Source organism: Bos grunniens, chromosome 14, assembly GCF_055505025.1.
Source record: "Bos grunniens cultivar Pamir isolate PY7600 chromosome 14, Bosgru_T2T1.0, whole genome shotgun sequence".
NCBI classification, from domain to species: Eukaryota; Metazoa; Chordata; class Mammalia; order Artiodactyla; family Bovidae; genus Bos; species Bos grunniens.
The window spans coordinates 82,925,061-82,946,925 of NC_141178.1; the positions used below are offsets into that span (position 1 = coordinate 82,925,061).

The window sequence follows — 21,865 nt, forward strand, 5'->3', positions numbered from 1 at the left end:
CCCCACGCCGTCGCCCGCCCGTCTCTCGGTTCGGTCCCTGCTGTCGCAGCCTGGACACCACCCTCCCTCAGCCCGCTCCCCCATCTCTGAGGGGGTCCCAGCCGCTGCATCCTACGCCGGTCTTGGTTATATCCTGGTCTTAGGACCTGCTCTGTTCCTCCCAGGGGCTGGCCATTTCCAGGACAGGGACCGGCCCCCACTGCCCAGCTCCTTGCAGGGTCTGGCCGGGTGCCCGCCCCACTCTGGGTGGTAGAGGCCTGCGACTGCAGTGAGGTTCTTCCTTCCAGCTCTTTCGGAGGTACCACAGCCTCCCTGCATGCAGCCCAGAGCCCCTCCCGGCCCTGGTCACAGTACTCCATCAGGCACGGTGTCCTCCCTGGCTCTGGACCCCAGGGCCTGCCCGGAGCTTGCCCAGGGAGGCCTCCACACCCCAATGTCGCCTGATGTTACCCCAGACTTCCTGGGGCTCCCTAGGCCCGCGATGGGGGAGAGGGGTGCAGGGCCAGCCCCTCCCACCTTCCTTCTGCGGCTTCTCCAGTGGATTCACTTCCTGCCCTTTCAGGCTGACCTCTGCCTTCAGGAGCCTAGTGACACCACCACTCACCAGCGCAGTGCCTCTTGTGTAGGCTGTTGCTAAAGAACTGAACCCCGGACTTCCCTGGCCCTCCAGCAGTTAAGATTCCTCTCTTCCACTGCAGGGGCACTGGTTCCATGATCCCTAATCAGGTCAGGGAACTAAGATTCCCTGTGAACATGCAGCAACAACACCCTTCCATGGTTCATTCAGCTCCAGGTCACTGCCTGAGGCAGGGGGGCACAGTGTAGCACGACACCCCCCGTTACCATGGCCACTGTGGCCACCGCACTGCTCCTCCGTGTGGACAGCACCTGCCTCCACCGGTCCACCCACGTGGCAGCAAGGCCTTCTAGAAAAATAAACCTGGGGGCCAGTCATGCCTCAGCCAGAAGCCCACAGTAGCTTCACCCCCATACTGAAGAGGCTGCTACCCCCACCCTTGGCCTGGAACCTGACCAACTGGAGAGGTGGAAGTTAGGGGCCACTAGGAGGCTACACAGCTTTCCAGAAGCTTTGCTGTGGGAACAGGGAGAAGCAGGAGAATGCCCGGTGGGCCCAGCACACACCATACAGAATGCAGGACTGCACGTAGGAGCACACACACACAGACCCAGGTACAAGCATGTAGCACGCAAAACACAGCCGTACGAATACACACGCGTTCGTGCGCAGACCTACATCACGCACGGATGCCCGTACTTATGGACATGTGCATACATGTGCATATGCTTACATTACATACACACGGGAACACGGACATGCACTCAGCCTCCTGGAGCATCCTGCCACCACCAGCCGGATGCCCTGATTGTATTGGCAAACGGGCTCCAGCGACTGGGTCGGGTGTGGGAGCCCCACACTGAGCTGGGTGGGGACCCACGGCCCCAGAGCCCTCAGCCAGCAGAGTTCACTGGCCTGCACTCTAGTCCCCTGATGTGGAGAGAGAAACGGCCTCAGAGACCCCAGTGAGGCACTGAAGCCACCCTGTTCCCCACCCCACCCCCTCCGATGGACAGTGGCTGCCTGTGTCTACCCAGAGTTCACAGCGGCTCCAAACTTCTGCTTTCACAAGATTGCTTCCCTTCTGTTTGAATCAGCATTTCCACTTATTTGCAGCTGCAGTGTTCCAAAACAGACAACCCCTGCACTGGCATCGGGGCTGATGCCAGCAGCTCTACCTGGCGGGGCCCTCGTCCAGTCCATTTCAGATCCCTCATCTGCAGGAGCACGCAGTGCCGGGTGCTGACACGCAGCCACCCCTCGAGTGAGTGTGCACAGCAGAGCCCGTGGGCTGAGTCTCGGGCCAGCCAGCCAGCAGGGGCCCTGGCGTGAGCTCCAGAGGGTCAGGAGACCTAGAGGCAGGATGTGGTGGTGTAGCAGTGGAGAAGTGGGGTGTGGGGCTCCTGGGCGCCTTGCCCCGGACACAATCCACACACAGCCCTGGAAGGAAGGACATTGAGAGCCTGCACCAGGCCTGGATGTCGTCACTTGGCTTCAGGTTTTCACAGTAACAGCTTTGAATGTTACTGTGGTATGTGAGATACAATTCACAAACCATACAATTCACCCATTAAAAGTGTAAAACTCTGGGGGTTTACCATATCCAGACTCGGGCAACCACCAGCACAACCAATCTGAGATCATTCCCGTCACCCCAAAGACACTGTGTCACATCCCCCACCCCTGGGAGCTCTAACTCTGCTTTCTGTCCCTGCAGACCTGCCTGTTCTCCTTTCATATGCCTAGATCCTGAGTGCTGTCTCCTGCGGGCCTGACTCCTTGTCTTGGCGTAACGCTCTGAGGTCCATCCACGCTGTGCTGTGTGTCAGAACTTCCTCTGCGTGGCTGAACACCCACGGCTCCATTGGGTGTGTTGACCACGTTTTGTTTGTTCGTGCTTCTGTAGGTGGACGTTTTCCACAGATGGACATTTGCAGTGCGTTTTGGCTGTTAAGAATAACGTTCTGAGAGCATTCACGTGCAGGTTTCTGCATGAACACGTTTTCATTTCTCTTGAATGCACTCCTAGCCGTGGAATGGACGAGCCTGTGGTAGTTCTCTGTTTAACTTTTTGAGGAACTGCCAGACTGTTTTCCATGGGCGCCTGCACCCTTTTACAAGCCCAGCGCTGTGTGCTGCCAGATTCCCCCAGGTCTTCTCCCACACTTGTTACTCCTCCTTTTATGTTACAGTTAACTATGCGTGTGAGGCAGCCTCTAACCTTGCTTTGATTGCATTTCCCTGATGCTAACGACCTGAGCCTCTTCTTCCGAGCTCACTGGCCATTTGCACACTTTCCCTGAAGAAATGTTTTTTCAGACCCTTTGCCCTGGCCTGTGGTTTTAGGAGAGAAGGATCAAAGAAGCTCTGCACGGTTGGAGGCTACGGGGGTGGGGTGAGAGTCCCCGCCCCTGCACCCCTACTCCCAGCCAGCTGTGGGGCGGGTTCACCAGGGGCATTTCCGGCTCCTCTCAGCGCCTCCGGCTGCCCCGCGGAGGTTTCACTTTTGGGTCTGGGAACCTTCAGGCTGTGTGCGTGCTGGGCAACTCCGGGGCAGAGGCTTCCAATCCTGGCCCGCGGGGCAGCCCGGCTTCGGCTTCGTGGGCACAGGCACACGACAGTCACGGTCACTGGTGAGCTGCTCCCACCCACGCCCTGCGCCCCTGCGCCTCGCAGGGGGCTGCCTGCCCTGGCTCCCACGTGGGGCCCTTGCTTCTTCTGGCGGGGGGTTGGGGGTCGGGGGGGAGGCCAGCACCTCTGGGTGGAGACCAGGTCCTGTCACCTTCCTTGGGCTTCCCCAAGCCCCCCAGGACTCCCCGCATCCCAGACCAGCTGGGGAAGCCCTAGGCCTCTGGGAAGGGGGCTCCCTCCGAAGTCTGACTGGTTTGGGCTTAGCTCCAAGGCAGGCACCTCCAGGTGCCCCTGGGCCCACTCTGGGATCTCAGGCCAGTGCCAAGGCTTATGGGCTTCCCACAGCCAGACGTCCTGGGTCCTGAGTCAGGCCCACAATGGCTCCTGACCCCTGAAGACAGACGAGTGACTCACAGAGCTCTGGGCACTGAGGAAGCCCTGGAGGACAGGCCTCGGGGCTGGGGATGCTTGGGCCGGGCCTTGCCTGGGCCTTCGCACCAACTGCCCAGGAGGCAATGGCTTCTGCCTGCTCCCTGCTCTCTGAACACCTCGGCCAGGAAGGCAGCTGCTAAGGCAAACAGAGCCCCAGCCTCACCCTGCCCTTTCTCGGTGGCTACTTTTCATGAGCAGCCCGAAGCCTTGTTGAAGTAGCAAAGTGATGGAGGGCTTGGTGGGCGGCCAGGGATGCCCCCTCCCCGACAAGCGCTGAGTCCAGGGCTTTCTTGGGCTTCCTGTGGACACTCTGGTCACAGGACAGATGGTGTGCATGGCTGGCCCGAGTCCCACGGAGGGCTACGAGTGACATCCAGCCTGGAGGCGCTTGGGGACCCTTGCAGAGATGGACAGTGGGTGACAGGGTGCACTTGGAGGCCGGCATCCCAGGCCTGGCCAGGCAGGACTGCCTTGGAGACACCCGAGCGGGTACCTCTCCACTCTTCCCCTCCCCTGCCCTCTTCCAGCCCTGAGGGTGGAAGGCCTGACCAGCTGCCCTCCTCAGGAGCATGGCCTCAGCCTTTGAGAAGGTGGTCAGGAGCGTCGTCCGGGAGCTGGACCACAAGGACCTCACCCCTGTGGACAGCCTTTGGAGCTCCACCAGCTTCCAGCCCTACAGCCTTTTGAGCAGGAAGCCCTTGAGTTCACGATTCTGGAGACCGCGCTACAAGTGTGTCAACTTGTCCATCAGGGACATCCTAGAGCCCGACGCGCCGGAACCAGGTACCCGACTGGTACTGAGTCCAAGTCATGGGTGGGCGGGGGGTGGGCCAGCCGGCTCCCGCTCGGGCCCCTGGGCTCTGTCTCCAGCGGGCAGGCGCTTTCCAGAGGCCCCCTCCACCAGGCAGGACAGGCAGCAGCTGGCAGGCAGGGCCTCAGCTGTGCTCTCGCTCCAGCGCTGGAGTGTGGCCGCACCTTCCAGTTCCATGATGCGATGGACGGGCAGCTGCAGGGCAGCGTGAAGCTGGCAGCCCCAGGACAGGGCAGGCTCTCAGGCGGGGCCGCGGTGTCCGGCAGCTCCAGCGCCTCGATGGACCTGTGCACTCTGAGAGTGACCCCCAACACCTGGGAAGCCATGCACCACGAGAGGTGAGCCCCAGGGCTGCGGGCCCACTGACCCTGGGCAGCTGACCCTGGTCAGGCCCTCGAGGCCACAGCAGTCACAGGGTGTCTGTGCAGGCTGAGGGATGTCCCAGAGTCAGGGGCCGTGCAGAGACCAGCGGCTGGGAAGGAGGCTGCCGAGGTCCTGGGGGCCTGCATCCTGCAGGTCGGGGGGCCAGGGGTCAGACTGAGCTCTGCGGCAAAGAGGCTGGGGTGGAACACATACAGGGACCCTGGTGAGAAGGACGGTTAGCTCAGCACACAGACGTGAGATCTGAACCCAGGGAGTGGAAAGAGACAGCAGACAGGTGAGCAGCCAGCCTCAGGGTGGGCCCCTCCAGAGGCCCGCAGGCTTCCCCATCCCTTCTTCCTGCCCCCCGTCTGCCCACAGGCACTGGAGCACCCAGGGGATGGGGCGATAGGGGTCCCGTGCCGGGGCATCCACATCACCCCATCCATGGCCACAGACACTGAGGTCCAGGGAAGGGAGGGCCATCCCAGGGCAGGGGGAGGGGAGGGCAAGGCGCACCCTGCACGCTTCCCACTGGCCCACTCACTGCAGGCGCCTGCGGCAGCCCGAGCCCAAAACCCTGCAGCAGCTGCGGAGTCGGGGGGATGACGTGTTTGTAGTGACCGAGGTGCTGCAGACACAGAAGGAGGTGGAGGTCACCCGAACACACAAGCAGGAGGGCTCAGGCCAGTTTGCACTTCCGGGAGCCTTCTGCTTACAGGTGGGCGGCGAGGGCCCTGCAGTGGGCACAGCGGGGGAGGCAGGAGGGCAGTGTCCCCACGCAGACCCCCACCACCAGCACCTGGCTGCCCCTGGCCCCACCACCCGGAACCCAGTCCTGAGCCCACATCCGTCCCTCAGGGCAAAGGCGAGGGCCACCTGAGCCAGAAGAAGACGGTCACCATCCCCTCGGGCAGCACCCTTGCATTTCGGGCGGCCCAGCTGGTTATTGGCTCTGACTGGGGTGAGCCAGGGTCCAGGTGACTTCTGGGGCCCAGGCTCCATCGCAGAGGCGGGGAGGCCTGGAAGAGTCACCGGCTGCCTGGAGGTGCCGGGGACATCTGGTGACATGACTGTGGGCTGGGGTGGCCGAGAGCCCCTTGTTCAGGCAGGTGGGAGGTCGGGGCACAAAGTGGGCCTGCACAGGGAGCCCAGTGGGCCAGGGAGATTCCAGGTGTTCCGCCAACCTGCCTCCCTCATCTCTGCCCCTCCTGGCTTCCAGACATCCTCCTCTTCCCAGACAAGAAGCAAAGGACCTTCCTGTCGCTGCAGGCAGGTGAGGCCCATGCACCTGGGAAGTGGGACAGGCTGATAAGGAGAGCCCAGAACAGCACATCTGGGAGACACACACACACACACGTGCATGCACACATGCACACACTAATGCAATGCACACCTACACCCATGTAAACACATGCACACTTACGCATATACACACATGCAACACACACACTTGTGTGTACAAATGCACACACTCACACATATACACACATGTAATACACGTGCACACACACACTGTCGTGCACATACACATGAGCAACACACACACACTCGTGAAAACGCGCACACACACACACGGGTAGCATGGCGACAAGCTGGCACCAGGCGGGTTTGACCTTGCTCCTTGCCCCAGGCTGCCAGGACTGGGATGACAAGCTGTGAGGGCCCAGGAGAGGCCTCAGCCCTCTCTGGCTCGGGCCCCCACTCCCAGCACTGACTAGCCCTGCCTTGCCCAGGCCGCAGGCCCTCCAGCAGTGCAGACAGCCATCCACATTCGTGCTTCAGCTTAGCCTCCATAAGGGCCCTCTCTGACTACTTCCACTTCCAGCCGGGTCAGTACCTTCTGGGCCACCCTGGGGCCCCTGCTCCCCCTTTGCCCCCAGCATCTGCGCTCCCTTACCAGGGCTCCATGGGGCCACGTGGGCACCTGGGCAATTGCAGACCTGTCCCCATAGATGGGTCCACGGAGCACTGGCTGGCGACCACTGACGACTACCAGGGCCTGCGGGCAGAGGTGAAGGCCTGGGCCATGGGCCTGGAGGGCTTGTCCAAGGGGCTATGTGGGCAGCTGCTGGGTGGCCTGGGGCAGGTGCTGCGGGACGAGCCGGCTCTGCAAGCCCTGGAGGACTCGGTGAGTGAGCTGGGCTGTGCGTGCGGGGTGTTAGAGGGTGGGGTAGCACGAGAGCTGAGTGGGGCGGTGGAGCAGGTGCCTGCCCGCCCTGTTCACCCCCACTCCCCCGGGCGCCCCCACCTGTAACAGGTGCCTGTCCCACCCTGCTCACCCCCACTCCCCCAGACGCCCCCACCTGGAGCAGGGCCTGCCCGCCCTGCTCACCTCTGCTCCCCCAGACGCCCCCACCTGAAGCAGGTGCCTGTCCCGCTCTGCTCACCCCTGCTCCCTCAGGCGCCACCACCTGGAGCAGGGCCTGCCCGCCCTGCTCACCCCTGCTCCCCCAGGCACCCCCACCTGGAGCAGGTGCCTGTCCCGCCCTGCTCACCCCCACTCCCCTGGGGGCCCCCACCTGGAGCAGGTGCCTGTCCGCCCTGCTCACTCCCAGTCCCCCGGGCACCCCCACCTGGAGCAGGGCCTGTCCCACCCTGCTCACCCCCACTCCCCTGGGGTGCCTCCAGCTGGAGCAAGGCCTGTGCGGCGGGCCGGTGGAGCCTCGGGACGGCCCGGTGGGCGCCATCCTTGAGTCCCTGGTGCTGCCCTCTGGACAGCTGGAAACAGAGCTCGCAGGCCCCGTCTTCTATCTGCTGCAAGCGCTAGCAGGTAAGGGGCTCGGGGCGGGGCAGGGAAAAGGCAAGGACGCGAGCTCCTCTGGCTAGCCCCTGGAAGCCCTTTCACCCGAGATCTCTCCGCAGTGCTGAGTGAAGCCCAGCACGTGCTGCTGGCTGAGGTGCTGGAGACGGGGGCCCTGTCAGGGACATTTTGGCTGGTGAGAAGGCCTGGGTGTACGGGAGGGGTGGGCCAGTGTGGGGCCCGGTGCCTCGCAATGGGGTGGCGTGGGAGGGTGCCCAATGCCGGGCCCTCTGACCGCTCCCACCCTGTCTGCCAGGTGGAGAGCCTTGTGGAGCAAAGCAGCCCGTGGCAGGAGCACCGGGCTGTGTCCCTGCCGCCCGAGCGCCTGGGCGACAGCTGGGGCTCAGAGGCACCCGGCTGGGCTCTGCTGGAGGCATGCGGCTTGGAGCCCCAGGTGGGCACCCCCCAAGTGTGCTGGGAGCCTGGGGCCCGTGGCTGTGCATGCGCACTTTATGCCTGCCTGGCGCTGCTGCTCAGGCTGAGCCAGCTCTGCTAGTCTGTGGCCCGCCCGCTGCAGGCACAGCTCGCACCCACCGGCTGCCAAGAGCCACACCCAGCTGTGTGGGCGGCTCTCCACAAGACCTGGGGGGGAGTGGGGACAGCCAATAAATGTGACAGATGACAAACAGGGAAAATGACGCATGAGCTTTTGAGGAGCCCTCTATCAGGGGTCGGGGGCCCAGGGGGGGATGCCCACACAGGACGGGGAGGGACCTGGGGGCTAGGAGCAGGCAGGCCCAGGGGCCTTCCCTGTGCTGGACCCAGCCACTCCGGAGCGACCGGCCACGTGGCCAGGCTCCTCCCTGCCCCTGCCCCCGCAACAGCAGGCTGGCCTGGAAGAACAGGGCATGGCGATGCCAACCCCCAGGACTGTTCTCTGTCCACCTCAGGGAGCCTGAGAGCATTCTGACGTTCTGATGCAGGCAGCGGGCCGTCCTCCCTCTGCAGAGCTGCAAGGGGGCAAGAACAGGGCGCTAACAGACAGAGAGCTCTGCACTCCTGGGGCTGCATGGGGGCCTGGGGGAAATGACCCGAACCAGAGAAACTGGGCTTTGGGGTGTGTCTCATCCAAATTCATTCACTTAAAGGTAGGAGTCTGTCGAGAGGAGAGGAGACCTCCCTGTCCTGAGCCGTGGTCCCTGGGCCTCGCCAGGCACAGAGAGGGGGTGACTGACTCAGCCAGGCAGTTACTCTCACCGTGGAGTTGTCACAGCCAGGAGAAACTTGCCTCTCCCTATGGGAGCCGGTCTGCTCTCCTCCACTTGGTGGAAGGCAAGGAAAGCCATGTTCCCTTCCTGTCCGGCTCGCCGCTGCCCTGCAGCCCCAGGACTGGCTAAACATAAGGAATGGGGAATCCCTGGTGGTCTGGTGGTTAAGTACTCGGCACTTCCACCGCTGGGGCCCGGGATTGATTCCTGCTTGGAGAACAAAGATCCCACAAGCAACGTGGCCCAAAAAAATAAAAATAAAGAGAAGAGGTGGTCGGCCCAGCTGTGGTTGGGACATTAACCCCTGAGAAAACTGAGGATCGAGGTTGACAGTAAAATTAATATTAAAAGAGTGCTCCCTAAACATCCCAGATCCCAGTACAGAAATGCCTAGCAATTGTTCCCTCACCCAGGGCAAGGGAGAAGTTGGACACCTCCCAGGCCTGTTTGTGTTCCCCGGAGCCCAAGCTCCTCCTTTGGGAACCTTGCTAGGGCACTGAAAGGCACCACCAAGGCAGACAGGACTGGAGCAGCGCAGGTCTTAGAAAGCAGCAAGTGAGCAGGCCACCGGCGCTGCTTCTGGGGCCCCGAGACGCTCCCTGCAAGATCAGGTGGTGAACTGGGTCTGCTGAGCCCCACCCAGGCGCCCTTTGGAGGGTCTCACTGTTGGCCCTCAGGCTCCAGGGTCGCCAGTGCCCGGAGCTCTCCAGTGACAGCTCATTTGAGAGCATCTAAGCATCAAGATCAAGGCGTGGGGTGGGGGGGCTGCTCTGTGTAAAGCAGCGCACCCTGACCCTAGACCCTGGGGGGAGGTGAGCACTCTGTGAGCGGCTCTGCTGGGCCTGGTCACCTAGATGCCTACCAACCATTACAGCACTCACCCAGGAGCGGGGCTCACCAGGAAGCAGGGCTACGGTTTCGCCGCCCCGACTGGAGCCTCCCTGGGGACTGCAGCAGAGAAATCCCTGAGAAGCATCCCACTCCCAGGACAAAGCGGCAAGCAGGGTGTCTGGCGGGGCCCCAGCTACAGGGCAAGGGATGCCCTCACGGGGTCGGGGCGGGGGGGCAGGTTCACTCCAGATGGCCTGCGGAGTGGAGGGGAGTGGGTCCCAGGCCAGAGAGGCCCAGGCCCTGCGGGGAGGCATGGAAGAGGCGGGGAGCTGCCTGCCGAGCCCCCCATGAGGCTGGGCCCCGCTTCCCAGCAAGCCTCGCTGGGGGCTTTGCCCCTCACCTGTGCAGCCACACTCTGTGGTTGGACAGGCTCGTGCCTGGTGGGGACAGTGGGCCTCAGACGGTCCCCCAGCTTCTGGCTCCAGGCTGCAAGACCCTGAGGCACCTGACCATCAGGCAGTTGGGGGGGTGTCCTCCTGCCACCCTGCCGGGAGCAGTGGAGGGGCCATAGGACTGGGACCTGGCGCCTCTCTTATGGGGTTGGGCTGGAGACCCCTGAGGACATTCTCACCAGCCTCCCTTCCTTCTGCCTCCTGGGCTCTGACGGCTTCCTGGCCTCCCCAGTGCGTCCCCAGATGTTTCTCGTAGTTTAATCCAATTTTGGCATTCCCCTTGGAGAATCGTGAACTAATACCCCAAACTATGTCCCTGGCTTCTCACGGACGAGTGCCCTTGGCCGGGGCCTCCCCTGCCCTCAGAGTGACCAATGAGGAGACCCCGGCCCCTCCCTGCTGACCTCTGACTCTGCTCAGGGACTCTGTGGGCAGCACAGCTTCTCAGTCAGGGCAAAGCGTGCCTGACTCCACCCAGGGCTGGCCCAACCCCCAGCCACACGCTCAGTTCAGTTCAGTTCAGTTGCTCAGTTGTGTCTGACACTTTGCAACTCCATGGACTGCAGCACGCCAGGCCTCCCTGTCCATCACCAACTTCCAGAGCTTACTCAAACTCATGTCCATTGAGTTGGTGATGCCATCTAACCATCTCATCCTGTCATCCCCCTCTCCTCCCGCCTTCAATCTTTCCCAGCATCAGAGTCTTTTTGCATCAGGTGGCCAAAGTATTGGGGTTTCAGCTTCAACATCAGTCCTTCCAATGAATTCAGGACTGATGTCCTTTAGGATGGACTGGTTGGACTTCCTTGCAACCCAAGGGACTCTCAAGAGTCTTCTCCAACACCACAGTTCAAAAGCATCAATTCTTTGGCACTCAGTTTTCTTTATAGTCCAACTCTCATATCCATACATGACCACTGGAAAAACCATAGCCTTGACTAGACAGACCTTTGTTGGCAGCCACACGCTGCCTTCTCTGTAATCTTAGTCCAAGCCGGATCTTGGACCAGGCGCGGCTCATCAAAGCCCAGCCTTGGCCCAGAGAGACACCGAACCCCTAGGATCTGTGTTTTTATTTTGGCTGCGCAGTGCGGCATGTGGGATCTTAGTTCCCTAACCAGGGATCGAACCTGTGCTCCCTGCATTGGGAGTGTAGAGGCTTAACTGCTGGACCACCAGGGCCGTCCAGCTATCTTTATTTCAAATGCTTTCCATTGTGGTGGGCAGGAGCCCAGCCTCCAAGAGGCTGTGTGAGTGGAGGCCTCCTTCTCTGAGAAGGCAGCTTTGGGGGCCCAGAAAGGGCAAGAGGACACCTCAAGGTGGGCATTCCAGGTGGCAGAAGCCACTCATCCCGGATCTGGAGAGCCTGGGTCACTGCTTCAGAGCATTCCTGAGGGACCTCTTCCCTTACCCGGCCCTGAGCAGGTGCTGGGATGTGGGTGCGACAGCTCAGCCTGGTGAGGGGCAGATGCTGGCACCCCACACCTGAGCCCGCAGGTATCATCTCAGACCTGTGGTGTCCAGTGGGAAGTCGGGGGCCGCCTCCAGAGAAGACCCCAGGGGTCTGAGACGGTGAGCTAGAGGGGAGGGGCAGGAACGGGGCCAGGCTGCTGGGCAGTGAGTGTGGATAGGCGGACAGATGGATGCTTCTTGAGCAGTGAGGGTGTGGCTGGAAACCTCAGAACCTGCCAGCCAGCAAGTGGCCAGCAGAGGCAGCCTTTCACAGGGATGGCTCCCAGGGCGGCACCCACTTCCGTGTCCCCACCCGGCCTGGGCCCAGAAGGCCAGGCGCCATCCAGGCAGGGCACATGCCAGGGGGCTGGGAGAGGCACAGGCCTGCTGGGGGACAGACGGATCGACAGGTGGACGAGGCATGAAGCTGAGGGAGAAGGTGCTGCGTCAGAAACTCGTGGTCCATCTAGTCACAGGGCTCTCGGGGTGGGGGGTCTTTGTGTGCAGCAGACCTTGCAGAGCCCCGCTGGGGTGGGGGACAGGCACTGGTGCCCAGCACTACGCCTAGGGTGCCCCTCAAGGCAGACCTCTTCTGCAGATCTGCCTCCCAGCCAAGACAGGCCACAGAGCGGGGAGCCTGAGTCAGCACCGTGGCCCCCATTGGAGGGCCGGCCGGTCAGCTCAGCCTGGACCTGAGCAGCCCCAGCGGCCGGGGTGGCTGCGGTGCTGGAACGGGCTGTCGGCGTAGACGGGTGGGGGCCGGGCCGGCCGGGGGCGGGGCCGGCCGGGGCAGGGGAGGTGCCGGAGGCCCCAGAGGCTCCAGCCGCAGGGCTGGGGCTGGGCGCGGGCCAGCAGCGCCACCTGCTGGCCAGACACGCGTGCTGCTGCCGCCACAGCTGGTTCAGGGTCGCTCCGCAGCCGCCCCAAGTCTGCGGGGACAGGGCGGTTCATGTGGCGGATGGTGGGGCGGGGCGGGGGGGGGGGCGGGACTCGCGGGCTGTCCCCCATCCATCCCAGTCCCCCACCCATCCACTCTGCCCTGGCAGCCACCACCTCTCTGGAACCCTGCGGAACCCCACGAGGGTGAGTTGGGCTCTCACCCTGGAACAGAGAGTCCAGCAGGTCCTGGTTGACGTGGCTGGGGCTGGAGTGATGAACCAGGAAGCCTGGACCAAAGCGAAGCCCTGAGTGCTGGCCCCGTGCCCACAGCAGTGAGGGGCTGGCCCAGCACCCAGAGCCCTGGGTGCAGGGAGCAGCGTGACACCAGGCCTGCCTCACCTGTGAGCAGGGCGGCCGCCCGGCGCAGGGGGCCCTGAGGGCTCCGCAGGTAACCCTGGGTCTGGCTCAGAAAGCTGGGCACGTGACTCGGGTACCACTGGACCTGGGGACAGAAGGGCTCGTGGGGCAGGAGGGCCAGCTCTGCGTGGAGTGGAGGCCTCAGAGGTGAGGCCAGGCTTCACCGTGCTACCACCTTGACTGGAAGGGTGAGGAGTCTCAGTCTGGGGGGGAGTGGCCCTGGTGTATACTGGACCAAGTGGGCAGCCGACCGCACCCCGTCATTCTCACCGTCCCCCCAACTGACCATGCGGTGGCAGATGCGGCTTAGGGCCTCAGGGCTGTCGTAGTGGGCCACCGTGACCATCTCCTCCAGCAGGCCCCAGTGCAGGGCCTGGTCACAGCGGGCCAGGGTCCATTCTGAGCTCTGGAACGGGGAGGGAGCGAGGTTAGAGGTGCAAAAGGAAAGCGGCAAGAAAGGACCTGGGAGGCAGGAGGTGGCCAGGGTGAGGGGCGGAGGAGTCCTGCTTGCCCAAGCCTCCTGCAGTCTTCAGGGACGTCCCTGACATGCGCTCTCTGGAGAGGCGGCTGTGGTGGGGAAGGGTGGAGTGGTCAGGACAGTGTCGGGGGCTGACCTCAGCGGTGTCTGGGCTGGGGTCGTGCAGGCGCAACAGCAGCGGAACGAGACTCTGCAGCACCAGCTTCCGCAGGGGGCGACGGAGCCCCACCCGGAGCCCGCCCCGGCCGCGCCGCACCAGCGTCCCGAGCAGCCCGACTGCGGAGGCGCGGACCGAGTCCCGGGTCTGCAACAGGAGGGCGCGATCAGGACCCGGCAGGGAGAGGGCGTCCGGAGGGCTGCAGTCTGCGGGAGTGCCCTGGGGGCCCCAGCGGGGCCTGGTCGGGTAACGGGGGTTGGGGGGGGCGGGGGCCGGCAGGGCCATGGGAAAGACAGCTGAAGGGAGCGGGCGGGGCTCACGTCGTCCAGGAGTGGCGGGAGGCGTGGCCGCAGCTCCGCGCTCAGGAGCCGCACCGGTGCCCGCGGCTGCAACAGGACCCTCCGCAGCGACCCCAGCGCGGCGTCCACGAGCCTCGGGTCACCCTCGCCCAGCGCGCCCAGGAGCGCGGGCAGCAGCGTGGTCGCGTGGCGCACCTGCGAGGGGGGGACAGGGACTCGTGGGAGGCCCCTCGCCCAGCCCACCCCGCCCCGCCCCGCCCCTCCCTCACCTTCCCATGGTTCAGCGCCAGGTGGCCGAGGCCCAGCAGGCCCAGCCAGCGCACGGTGGGCTCAGGGTCGCCCTGCCAGGCGCGGAGCCGCTCCAGGATCACCTCCTCCCGCAGGAGCCGCGCGGTGGGCCGGCTCTGCAACAGCTGGGCAGGGGACACAGGGTCAGCGCGCTGGCTTTCCGCGCAGGCCAGGGCCGCTTAGGGGCCAAGCTCACTGTCACCCCTCCCCACCCGTCCTGGAAGCGGGCTCACCCCGGTGAAGAAGGCCATGGCCGTCAGGCGCTGTGCGTCGTCTGTGCTGCGCAGCCGCGGTAGCAAGTCAGCGAACAGGCCTCGTAGGTGGTGGTCGGCGTGGGCCACCAGGGCACTGCGACGGGGCCAAACGGAAGCTCTCCCTCAAGAAGCCGCCCGCCCCCCCTACCCCACCGACCACCCCCATGCCCCTGCTTCTCTCACACCCCCCCCCGCACACCTGGCCAGCAGCAGGACCCCCTCCAGGTGGGTGCCAGCTCCCACCAGTCTCCTCCAGCCTCCAGCCTGCTCCATGCACGTAACCACCATGCGGCCTCCGTCCCCAGTGAGCAGGGCCTTCAAGGCCTCCACGGTGCAGCTGGAGACGGGTGCAGCGGCGAGTGGGCGGTGAGGGCCAGGAGGGCACTGGGCCAGCCCTCACAGCCGGGTGTGCACCCCCTCACCTGGCATGACTGTGCGGTGGCCCTCGGTGAGATGGGACCCACACCTTGGGTGTGTCGGGGGAGTGTGCGTCCCGTGCCAATTCGTGGAGCTGAGTGACCAGCACCAGGAGAAGGTTCGGGTAGAAGCCTCGGGTGGCACCCACGCAGCCGGACACAGACAGCATCTCCCCAAGGGCGCGAGTGGCCTGTGGAACCAGGGGTTCATTCAGGCTCAGACACGGCAGACAGGGAGAGGACAAGACCTCCACGCTCGAAGGGCGTTATGGATGGGTGTGACTACGGTGAGTGCCTGCTGCTCCCGAGCCCCTGTAACCAGACTCTCCTGGCCTCTTGGGCCAGGGCTGGGGTGTCCCCTGGCAAGCTGGACAGAGCCACCTACCGCCAGAGCCTCCAGCTGGGATCCGGCTGAGCCCTTTAGCGCCCAGAGCAGCTGCACCAGCACCTGTCCATTCACACGCTGGTTCCGGCTCAGGCTGCGCCAGAGCTCAGCGGCCACCCTGGGGGCACGGGGTATGTGAGACAGGGTTCGGGACTGGGGTGAGGAGAGCCCCCAAGTTGGGGAGGCAGCCACTAGGACTCCAGCAGGAGGAGGGAGGGTTAACTGCCCCCCACCCCACCCTGGCAATCCCTGAGGAACAAGATGAGTGGCATCTGTGCAGATCACATGGGACCCCAAGGGGCCAGCAACAAACTGGCATCATGAACAGTCACCATGGGGAATAAAACCAGAGATAACGTTCCCTGGGGGCAGACTAACCACAGCCAGGGGCATTGGGGGTGCAGAAGCCACCTGGCTTGCTCAGGCGGGCACCCCCAGACAGGGAGAGAGAAAGCCAGGCTGCAGCCAGGAACCAGCAGAGGACCTGAGGTGGGAGGGGCAGCGGGAGGAAGAGAGGGAGGAGGGGAGGGGGAAGGCTCCCTCCTAGGCCCGCCCTGGGCCAGACTCCACAGCCAAGCCGGAAGGGGGAAGGAAGCCGTGGGGCCCCTGACGCATCGGGGCGAGGCAGGTTACCGGTCCGGGGCCGGTGAGCAGCGCAGCAGTGCGAACACCACGTCCCGGGAGTGCTCCAGAGCCAGGGAGCTCAGCACCCGCAGCGCCGCCCGCCGGGGCCGCCCCTCCGCCAGATGGGGCACCTGCGCCAGCAGCCCCCGCACGAGCCCATGCACCTGGGGGCGGCAGTCAGGTCTCTGTGAGCCCTGCCCGCGCCAAGCAGGCGCAGCTCACCACCCGCAGCCTTGGAGGGGCCCGTGGGGAGGGGCATGGGCTCACCTGGTCCTCCAGCCTGTGCCCCTGCGCCTCCAGGGCTGAGGACAGGGTGAGTGCTGTTGCCTGGGTTCCCACAAAGCCAGCCTCTTCCAGGCAGGCGGCGGTGTACACGGCCAGGTCTGCTAGGGCCCCCTCCTCCCAGGAGCTCCGGGGAGTCTGGGAGTGGGACGGGGAGCATGTGGAGCCCCCTTACCTCTCTCACGGTCTTCCTCCCTCCACAGAGCCTTTCTGTCATCTCCCAACCCCCTCCCTCGTTACCTCCCCTGACCCCCAGGCAGCCCTCCTGCTTACCTGCTGGGGCCCCTCGGGAGCTGGCTCCTGGGGAGGGGGCGGGGAGGGGGGCTCACCGCCAGCCGTGGGAGTGGTGGCTGCCCTCCCAGGCTCCTCCACTGCAGGTTCAAGCTCAGGCTGGGGCTGAGGGCCTGGGGCAGGGGGTCCCATTGGCTGCCCCCGGCTGGCCCGGATCCCTTCGGCCAGGGCTGTCAGGGTCAGGGCCCCCACAGGGGCCCCGCGGGCCGGGCCCCACACGCCCCCAGCCATGGCCGCGGCACACGCCGAGCTTGTAGCACCTGTCGCTGGTCCTCCCAGGAAGTCGTGCCCAGGCCTGACCTAGAAGCAGGCCCCAGGCAGGCGGGACCAGGGACAGGCGTGGTGGCGTGCGCGCGCGCGTGTGTGTGTGGGGGTGTGGGGGTGGAGGTGGGGAGCCATACAGAGGTGTTTCCAGGTGTGGTACCCGCCAGGGGCTTTGGGAAGGCCCTCCTGCCCAGGCTGCCTGCAGCCTGAGTGTCTGGGATCTGGTTCTGCCCACCGGGCCCTAGGAAAGGGCCAAGCAAGGTCCCTGGGGGACAGAGGATCCGCCGGGGCAGGGAGTATAAGGGGATGGTGGCAGGGAGGCGAGCCCTTGACCTGACCTCCAACCCCACTGGGCAGGGAATCCTGGCAAGTGTGCACAGCTCTGAGGGTCTGGCCCAGCCCTGAGCTAAGGCCTCGCCTGACTCAGCCCTGAAAGGCAGTCGAGTCCCATGCTGGGCCTGGGGCTGGGGCTGGGCTGTCCTCTCTGTGTTCCCACCCGACCGGACCTCCGGGAAGGGGACGGTCGGAGAGCTGCCGCCCGCTCTGAATTCAGAGCAGCCCTGGGGGTGAGCCAGCAGAAGAGGAGTTGCCCAGTGCCTCTGGTGCCCTCAGTCCTGGCACCAGAGTGCAAAGCTCAGAAGTGGTGACATGAGGGGCCTTGGGCCTGGGTGTGTTCTGTTGTGTGTGTGCTGGCAGGGGTGTGTGTATCTCTCTCCAAGCCCCCCTCTCCCCAGGAGGCCTGACCGGGCCTTTGTCCCAAATCCCCACTGTCACCCTCACCCAGCAACACCGTGGCCACTGCCCAGCCTGGGCTGGGGGAGCCAGAAGAGCTGGTCCTGCCAAATACCTGGGCAGGCGGGAGAGCCCCGGGGCCGTCCCCTGGACAGTCAGCGTTCCCCCGCGCCCTTGCTGGTTCCTCGAGCTGCCCACCACCTGGACAAGAGGCCGAGGCCTTGGCCCCCGTGTCCCGGAGAGCCTCGACCCTCTCTCCTGGAGCAGACGTGGGTGGAGACCTGACAAGCCTGCTGCACAGAGGTGGGGCAGCCAGGACTTGCCGGGTGCCCAGGGCGGGCCCCTGCTCCCTAACTTCCTCCTTGGCTCTGGTCAGGCAGGCCCCACGGCTCCAAGCCTTTCCTGGCACTTTGGGGGCAGCAGCTGGGTCCCCACGACCGAGGCCTGGTCCACACTGTGACACACCAGAGCCAAGAGGGAGCCAGATGGGCGGGGCCCAGGGGCACAGGGGCCCGTGGAGCCTGGCAGCAGCAGAGTTAGGGGACACCCAGGCCTCCCCTTGGGGAGGTGGAGGTATCCCAGAGAGCCTTCCCAGGGGGAATCCCAGAGCCCCTCCAGTTGGCGCTTCAACCCCACCCTGTGGCTCCCGCCTCCAGCCTCATGGAGAGGTCTCCCAGCCACTCCCCCAGCTCTTAGTTGAGCACAAGGACTGCCCCCCTTTCCCTATAGCCCTGCCCTGCCCCGATCTGCCCTTAGAGTCCAGCTCCTCAAGCCTCGGACACCCTCCCACAAGCCTTAGCTGACCTCAGACCTCAGCGTGGGGCTGCCTCCTGAACCCTGGCCAGCCTGGGGTCTCCCCTGGGAGAATAAACCCTCTCACTAATTCCTGACTCCAGTCCACCCCAGGAAGCCCTGAGGGTCCAGCGAGTGGCAGACTAGATGAAGAAATGACACATGACAAGTGGGGACAGTGAATGACTCATGTTAATTTCAGGCAGCTCCCAGCACAGGTCGTCAGAGGGCTCCTCTGGCACTCAGTCTGTCCACCAGGGCCTGGAGCTTCTCAGACAGTGCGACCTGCAGCAGGGAGACACGGGAGTGATGGGGCCATGGGGGCAGACAGCACAGGCCAGGTTGAGGGCGGGGCCCCGCGCACACCTGGTACAGTGCCGGCTGCTCCAGCCGCCTGTGGGCAGGGCTCAGACGGTGCAGGGACTGCTGGGCAAAGGCTCTGGATTCAGCCAGAGATGGCAGCGGCTCACACAGCTGTTGGGAGGTGGGAAGAGGCTCAAGGACAGATATCAGAGCTTGGTCTGGGTTGAAGGTGCAGATTTGGGGGGTAGGTAGGGGTGGTCACCTGTCCCTGTTGGACCCAGAGTCGCAGCAGTGGCTCCACGTGGGCCGGCCTCACAGTACGGGACTCCCGGGCCCCTCGAGGCCACACTCTCAGCTCCTGGCCAGCCTGGGGAGGTGGCTCCTCTGCCAACTGCAGCACATCTAACAGCAGAGATCCTGTGTGTGTGTGCACGTGAGGGGCGCCAAGAATAACGTGAGGGGCCTGGGGCTCGGAACTGAACTGAGGAGGGTGGAGGGGGCCTCACCATCAGAGCCCAGGAGCCGGAAGGCAGCCTTGCTCCCAGGCAATGTCTGCTTCTCGGGGTCCTCGGTCAGCTTCATCCGCGGCTGGCCTCCCACAGACACCAGCTGCGGGGACAGGGTGCTGGGCTAGCTGGACCTTTTTCCCGGACCCCTGGTCCACCCCCAGCCCACTTGCACTGTGCCCCACCTTGTAGACACAGCCCAGGGAAGGCTGGCGAGGGCAGGTGACCACGCTAGTGCCGATGCCAATGACGTTCACCTCACTGCCCTGGAAGGTGAGTGGGTGGGCACTGAGCTCGGCCAGCACATGCAGGCCCAGGGCCCCCACGCCACCCTCTGGCCTGCCCCTGCCCAGCCCACCTTCTGGGCTAGCCGGACCAGCTCCTCCTCGTCAATGTTGTTGCTGACAGCGATGGGTACCGACTGCAGCCAGGGCACCCCGAACCTGTAGTGGGGGCAGCCCGTCAGATGTTCCTGACTCCCGTGGCTCCCCCTCACCTGTCCAGCCGCCCTCTAACATCTGCTGGTCTGGCTCAAGCCTTCGTGCCTACAGGCCCCTGAGTGAGCCCAGCCCAGCCTTCTCGCCCACTGCAGCATTGCGACTTGGGTAGCATCAGAGAGCCTCCCTCCCGCTTCCCCTCTCAATACCCCTGAGCTGGAGGGGGTCTCTCAGCAGACAAAGCCCCTCCCAGGGACTCACTGGGCTGCCGCTGTCCGGAAGACCCCACGGATCTCCCGAGCCTGCTGAAGCAGATCGCCACTGTCCAGCCTCACACCCACTGCCTGGTAGCCCAGCTCCTGCAGGGCCAGGGCTACAGCCAGGAAGTTGGGGAGCCCGCTCCTGGGGACAGGGACAGGAGGGTCAGCATGAGGGGTCTGCAGCTTCTCTGCTGAGACTATCCCAGGGGATGGCCGGGCCTCACCTCCGCACACTGTAGGTGTCCAGCAGGCCCTGGAAGGCCCGGGGAAAGGCCAGGGCATAGGCCACAAAGGCTGCCCGCTCTCCCCGATGAGGCTCTTGCACACCCAGCCCCAGGTGGCCACACACACGCTCCAGCCACATCTCCACACTGGCAGCCAGATCCACCTGGGAGCCCTGACCAGCCGCTGGAGCCAACATCTATGGAGAGGGGTAAAGGACGGAAGACCCAGAGTGTGGTGGTGGGGGGGCGGCTGGCTTGCACCAGTAGACAGTCTGAGCACCCGTCTGCCAGCGCCACACTGAGACACCAGCCCAGGGTGGCTTGGGTGGGCCAGGCGTGGTACCTGCCTGAGGGCTGAGCAGGGGCTGGCGTCTCCTTCTGGGGAAGGGATCGCCCTGGGGGTCTGCCCTCTGTAATGCAGCTAGGGGGACAGGGGTACTGACCGGGTCAGGGGGCACCTCACTGCCTGAAAAGGAAGTGACAAAGGAGTGCGCCAGGGTCCCAGCCACCGGCACGCCCCGTAGCTGTCCTGCGAGCACGTTGCTGCTGGCATCGAAGCCTGGATCAGGGTAAAGTTGGGGTACTTCAGACATTGAAGGAGGGAGGTCTCGGGGCTAGACTCCTCCTTCCTTCCGTCTCCTGGCCCTCACCGCCCAGGTAGCTGTAGGTAGAAGCAGTAAGACCCCCGTCGGGGCCCTGAGCACGCCGAAGACCCATCTCCAGCAGCCGCTTGTCGGGCCCTGCGATCAGGCGAAGGCGCGCGGCATTTGTGGCGATGAGGCTGTGGGAGCAGGGGAGTAGGGTACCGGAGTGACGGCCAGGAAGCTACTCTGCCAGGTCTCTCTGGAGACCCTGCGAAGAGGGAGCGGGTGCGGGCCAGCGCTCCATCCCCACCCCGCCCCCACGGGGCCACGCCCCACAGGCCCGCCGGGAAGGCCCCTCCCACTCGCAGGATCCGGCCTTCGGCCTCGGGCCCCACCCCGGACCCCACCCCGGGCCCCACCTGGCGTAGCTGACCAGGCAGAGGAGCGGCGTCTCCAGCAGCTGCACCACCAGGAGCGGCCCGGACACCTGCAGTAGCGGAACCTGCGGGGCGGGCTGTCACTCGGTGCCGCCCTGCCCCGTTCGCCGCCCCCCGCCACCACATCCCACCCCCCGCACTCACGCCGGGGAAGGCGAGGGAGCCCTCGGGCAGGGCCCGCACCGTCACACCAGAGCAGTCGAGTGCACGAAGGTGGTCAAAGAACGCGGGGTCTGTGTCTGGGGGCAGCGCCGAAGCCAGGAACTGCACATCTAGGGGCGACAGAGGCCGTGGCGGGCAGGGGCTCGGGGGCGCGCGGGCGGGGGCTCGCCGGGCCGGGGCCTACCTGCGTCCCGCAGGCGGAAGGCACGCAGGAAACGCACGCAGTCGCGCAGTCCCGCGGCCAAGGCGAAGGCTCCGCCGAACGGGCACTGGCGGAAGAAGAGCTCGAACTCGGCCTGGTCCTGCGCGCGGCCGGCGCGCCAATAGCCCAGCGCCATGGTGGCTTGGTACAGGTCGGTGAGCAGCGGCCGCGCCGCCGCGCGCCCCTCGGGGTCCTGCTCCGCCGCCATCGCCCCGGACTCTGGCCGCCCCGCCTGCCCGTTTGACGTCCGCGCTCGCCAGGGCCCGCCCCGTCAGCGGGTTGGAGCTGGAAAGTTGGGACACCGGGGCGCGACCGCCTCTCCTGGCAACCAGAACCCACGGGGCGGGCCGCCGGCCTCCAGACGCTGGGGAGCTGTTCCTTCAGCTGGACGCGGCTCGAGCTGGGGCGTCTGCTCGCCCTGGTCGGCCCCGTGGGGCACGGTCTGTCTTGTCCCCTGCCGCCCGCGGTTCCATGCAGCGTACCAACGGTAAAAGAGGGCAATGCAAACTCCACATCCCCTCCCGCCCAGAGCCACTGCGGGCGTGGGCAGGGCAGCTCAGGGCCACCACCACACCGCGGCAAGCCCACAGTCCTGGGAGGAACGTGGTGCCAACCCAAGTAAGGGGCTGCTTGTC

General features: G+C 65.0%; 3 protein-coding genes across 22 annotated transcripts; 1 reads left to right on the forward strand and 2 right to left on the reverse strand.

Moving 5' to 3' along the window:
- The first annotated feature begins 3,079 nt into the window (after positions 1 to 3,079).
- GSDMD (gasdermin D) lies at positions 3,080 to 10,801 on the forward strand. 16 transcript variants are annotated; one of them, XM_086337642.1, is made up of 12 exons: positions 3,080 to 3,210; positions 4,206 to 4,423; positions 4,597 to 4,789; positions 5,364 to 5,532; positions 5,673 to 5,775; positions 6,034 to 6,087; positions 6,548 to 6,643; positions 6,767 to 6,942; positions 7,443 to 7,584; positions 7,677 to 7,750; positions 7,871 to 8,008; positions 9,697 to 10,801. In XM_086337642.1, the coding sequence occupies exons 2-12, from the start codon at positions 4,210 to 4,212 to the stop codon at positions 10,222 to 10,224; spliced, it is 1,887 nt and encodes a 628-aa protein (XP_086193768.1). In that variant the 5' UTR covers positions 3,080 to 3,210; positions 4,206 to 4,209; the 3' UTR covers positions 10,225 to 10,801. The 16 variants fall into 16 exon arrangements, with proteins under 16 accessions (XP_086193768.1, XP_086193769.1, XP_086193772.1 ...); XM_086337643.1 differs by having other exon boundaries at positions 4,168 to 4,423; positions 9,697 to 10,605; XM_086337646.1 differs by having other exon boundaries at positions 4,545 to 4,789; positions 9,697 to 10,605.
- Positions 10,802 to 10,968: 167 nt separating this feature from the next.
- MROH6 (maestro heat like repeat family member 6) lies at positions 10,969 to 16,666 on the reverse strand. 3 transcript variants are annotated; one of them, XM_086337640.1, is made up of 14 exons: positions 16,310 to 16,665; positions 16,022 to 16,174; positions 15,764 to 15,918; positions 15,131 to 15,248; positions 14,752 to 14,936; positions 14,529 to 14,666; positions 14,309 to 14,423; positions 14,057 to 14,200; positions 13,809 to 13,982; positions 13,468 to 13,635; positions 13,140 to 13,259; positions 12,836 to 12,938; positions 12,658 to 12,723; positions 10,969 to 12,486 (listed from the first exon to the last, which is right to left on the reverse strand). In XM_086337640.1, exons 1-14 carry the CDS (start codon positions 16,556 to 16,558, stop codon positions 12,239 to 12,241), a joined length of 2,136 nt encoding a protein of 711 aa, XP_086193766.1. In that variant the 5' UTR covers positions 16,559 to 16,665; the 3' UTR covers positions 10,969 to 12,238. The 3 variants fall into 3 exon arrangements, 2 of the variants coding, with proteins under 2 accessions (XP_086193766.1, XP_086193767.1); XR_015141223.1 differs by having other exon boundaries at positions 11,261 to 12,486; positions 12,836 to 13,033; positions 16,310 to 16,666; XM_086337641.1 differs by lacking the exon at positions 15,764 to 15,918 and having other exon boundaries at positions 16,310 to 16,618.
- A 1,623-nt stretch (positions 16,667 to 18,289) lies between these two features.
- Positions 18,290 to 21,451, reverse strand: NAPRT (nicotinate phosphoribosyltransferase). Of its 3 annotated transcripts, none has more exons than XM_086337704.1 (13): positions 21,213 to 21,451; positions 21,011 to 21,138; positions 20,849 to 20,931; positions 20,496 to 20,506; positions 20,289 to 20,404; positions 19,846 to 20,042; positions 19,623 to 19,763; positions 19,283 to 19,367; positions 19,110 to 19,190; positions 18,925 to 19,027; positions 18,681 to 18,835; positions 18,482 to 18,589; positions 18,290 to 18,400 (listed from the first exon to the last, which is right to left on the reverse strand). In XM_086337704.1, the coding sequence occupies exons 1-13, from the start codon at positions 21,436 to 21,438 to the stop codon at positions 18,338 to 18,340; spliced, it is 1,497 nt and encodes a 498-aa protein (XP_086193830.1). In that variant the 5' UTR covers positions 21,439 to 21,451; the 3' UTR covers positions 18,290 to 18,337. The 3 variants fall into 3 exon arrangements, with proteins under 3 accessions (XP_086193830.1, XP_086193829.1, XP_086193828.1); XM_086337703.1 differs by having other exon boundaries at positions 18,681 to 18,820; positions 20,496 to 20,626; XM_086337702.1 differs by having other exon boundaries at positions 20,496 to 20,626.
- Between the last annotated feature and the right edge of the window lie 414 nt (positions 21,452 to 21,865).

Coding starts and splice junctions, on each gene's coding strand:
- GSDMD (XM_086337642.1), top strand. CDS start 4,210: ATGGCCTCAGCCTTTGAGAAGGTGGTCAGGAGCGTCGTCCGGGAGCTG. Junction 7,751..7,870: donor TGTCAGGGACATTTTGGCTG/GTGAGAAGGCCT, acceptor CCTGTCTGCCAG/GTGGAGAGCCTTGTGGAGCA. Junction 8,009..9,696: donor CATGCGGCTTGGAGCCCCAG/GTGGGCACCCCC, acceptor CAACCATTACAG/CACTCACCCAGGAGCGGGGC.
- NAPRT (XM_086337702.1), bottom strand. CDS start 21,438: ATGGCGGCGGAGCAGGACCCCGAGGGGCGCGCGGCGGCGCGGCCGCTG. Junction 20,627..20,848: donor TGCCTGGTCAGCTACGCCAG/GTGGGGCCCGGG, acceptor CTGCTCCCACAG/CCTCATCGCCACAAATGCCG. Junction 18,401..18,481: donor AGCAGCCGGCACTGTACCAG/GTGTGCGCGGGG, acceptor TCCCTGCTGCAG/GTCGCACTGTCTGAGAAGCT.
- MROH6 (XM_086337640.1), bottom strand. CDS start 16,558: ATGGCTGGGGGCGTGTGGGGCCCGGCCCGCGGGGCCCCTGTGGGGGCC. Junction 15,249..15,763: donor TGCTCACCGGCCCCGGACCG/GTAACCTGCCTC, acceptor CCGTGCCCCCAG/GGTGGCCGCTGAGCTCTGGC. Junction 14,201..14,308: donor CCATGGCCTTCTTCACCGGG/GTGAGCCCGCTT, acceptor TCCCCTGCCCAG/CTGTTGCAGAGCCGGCCCAC.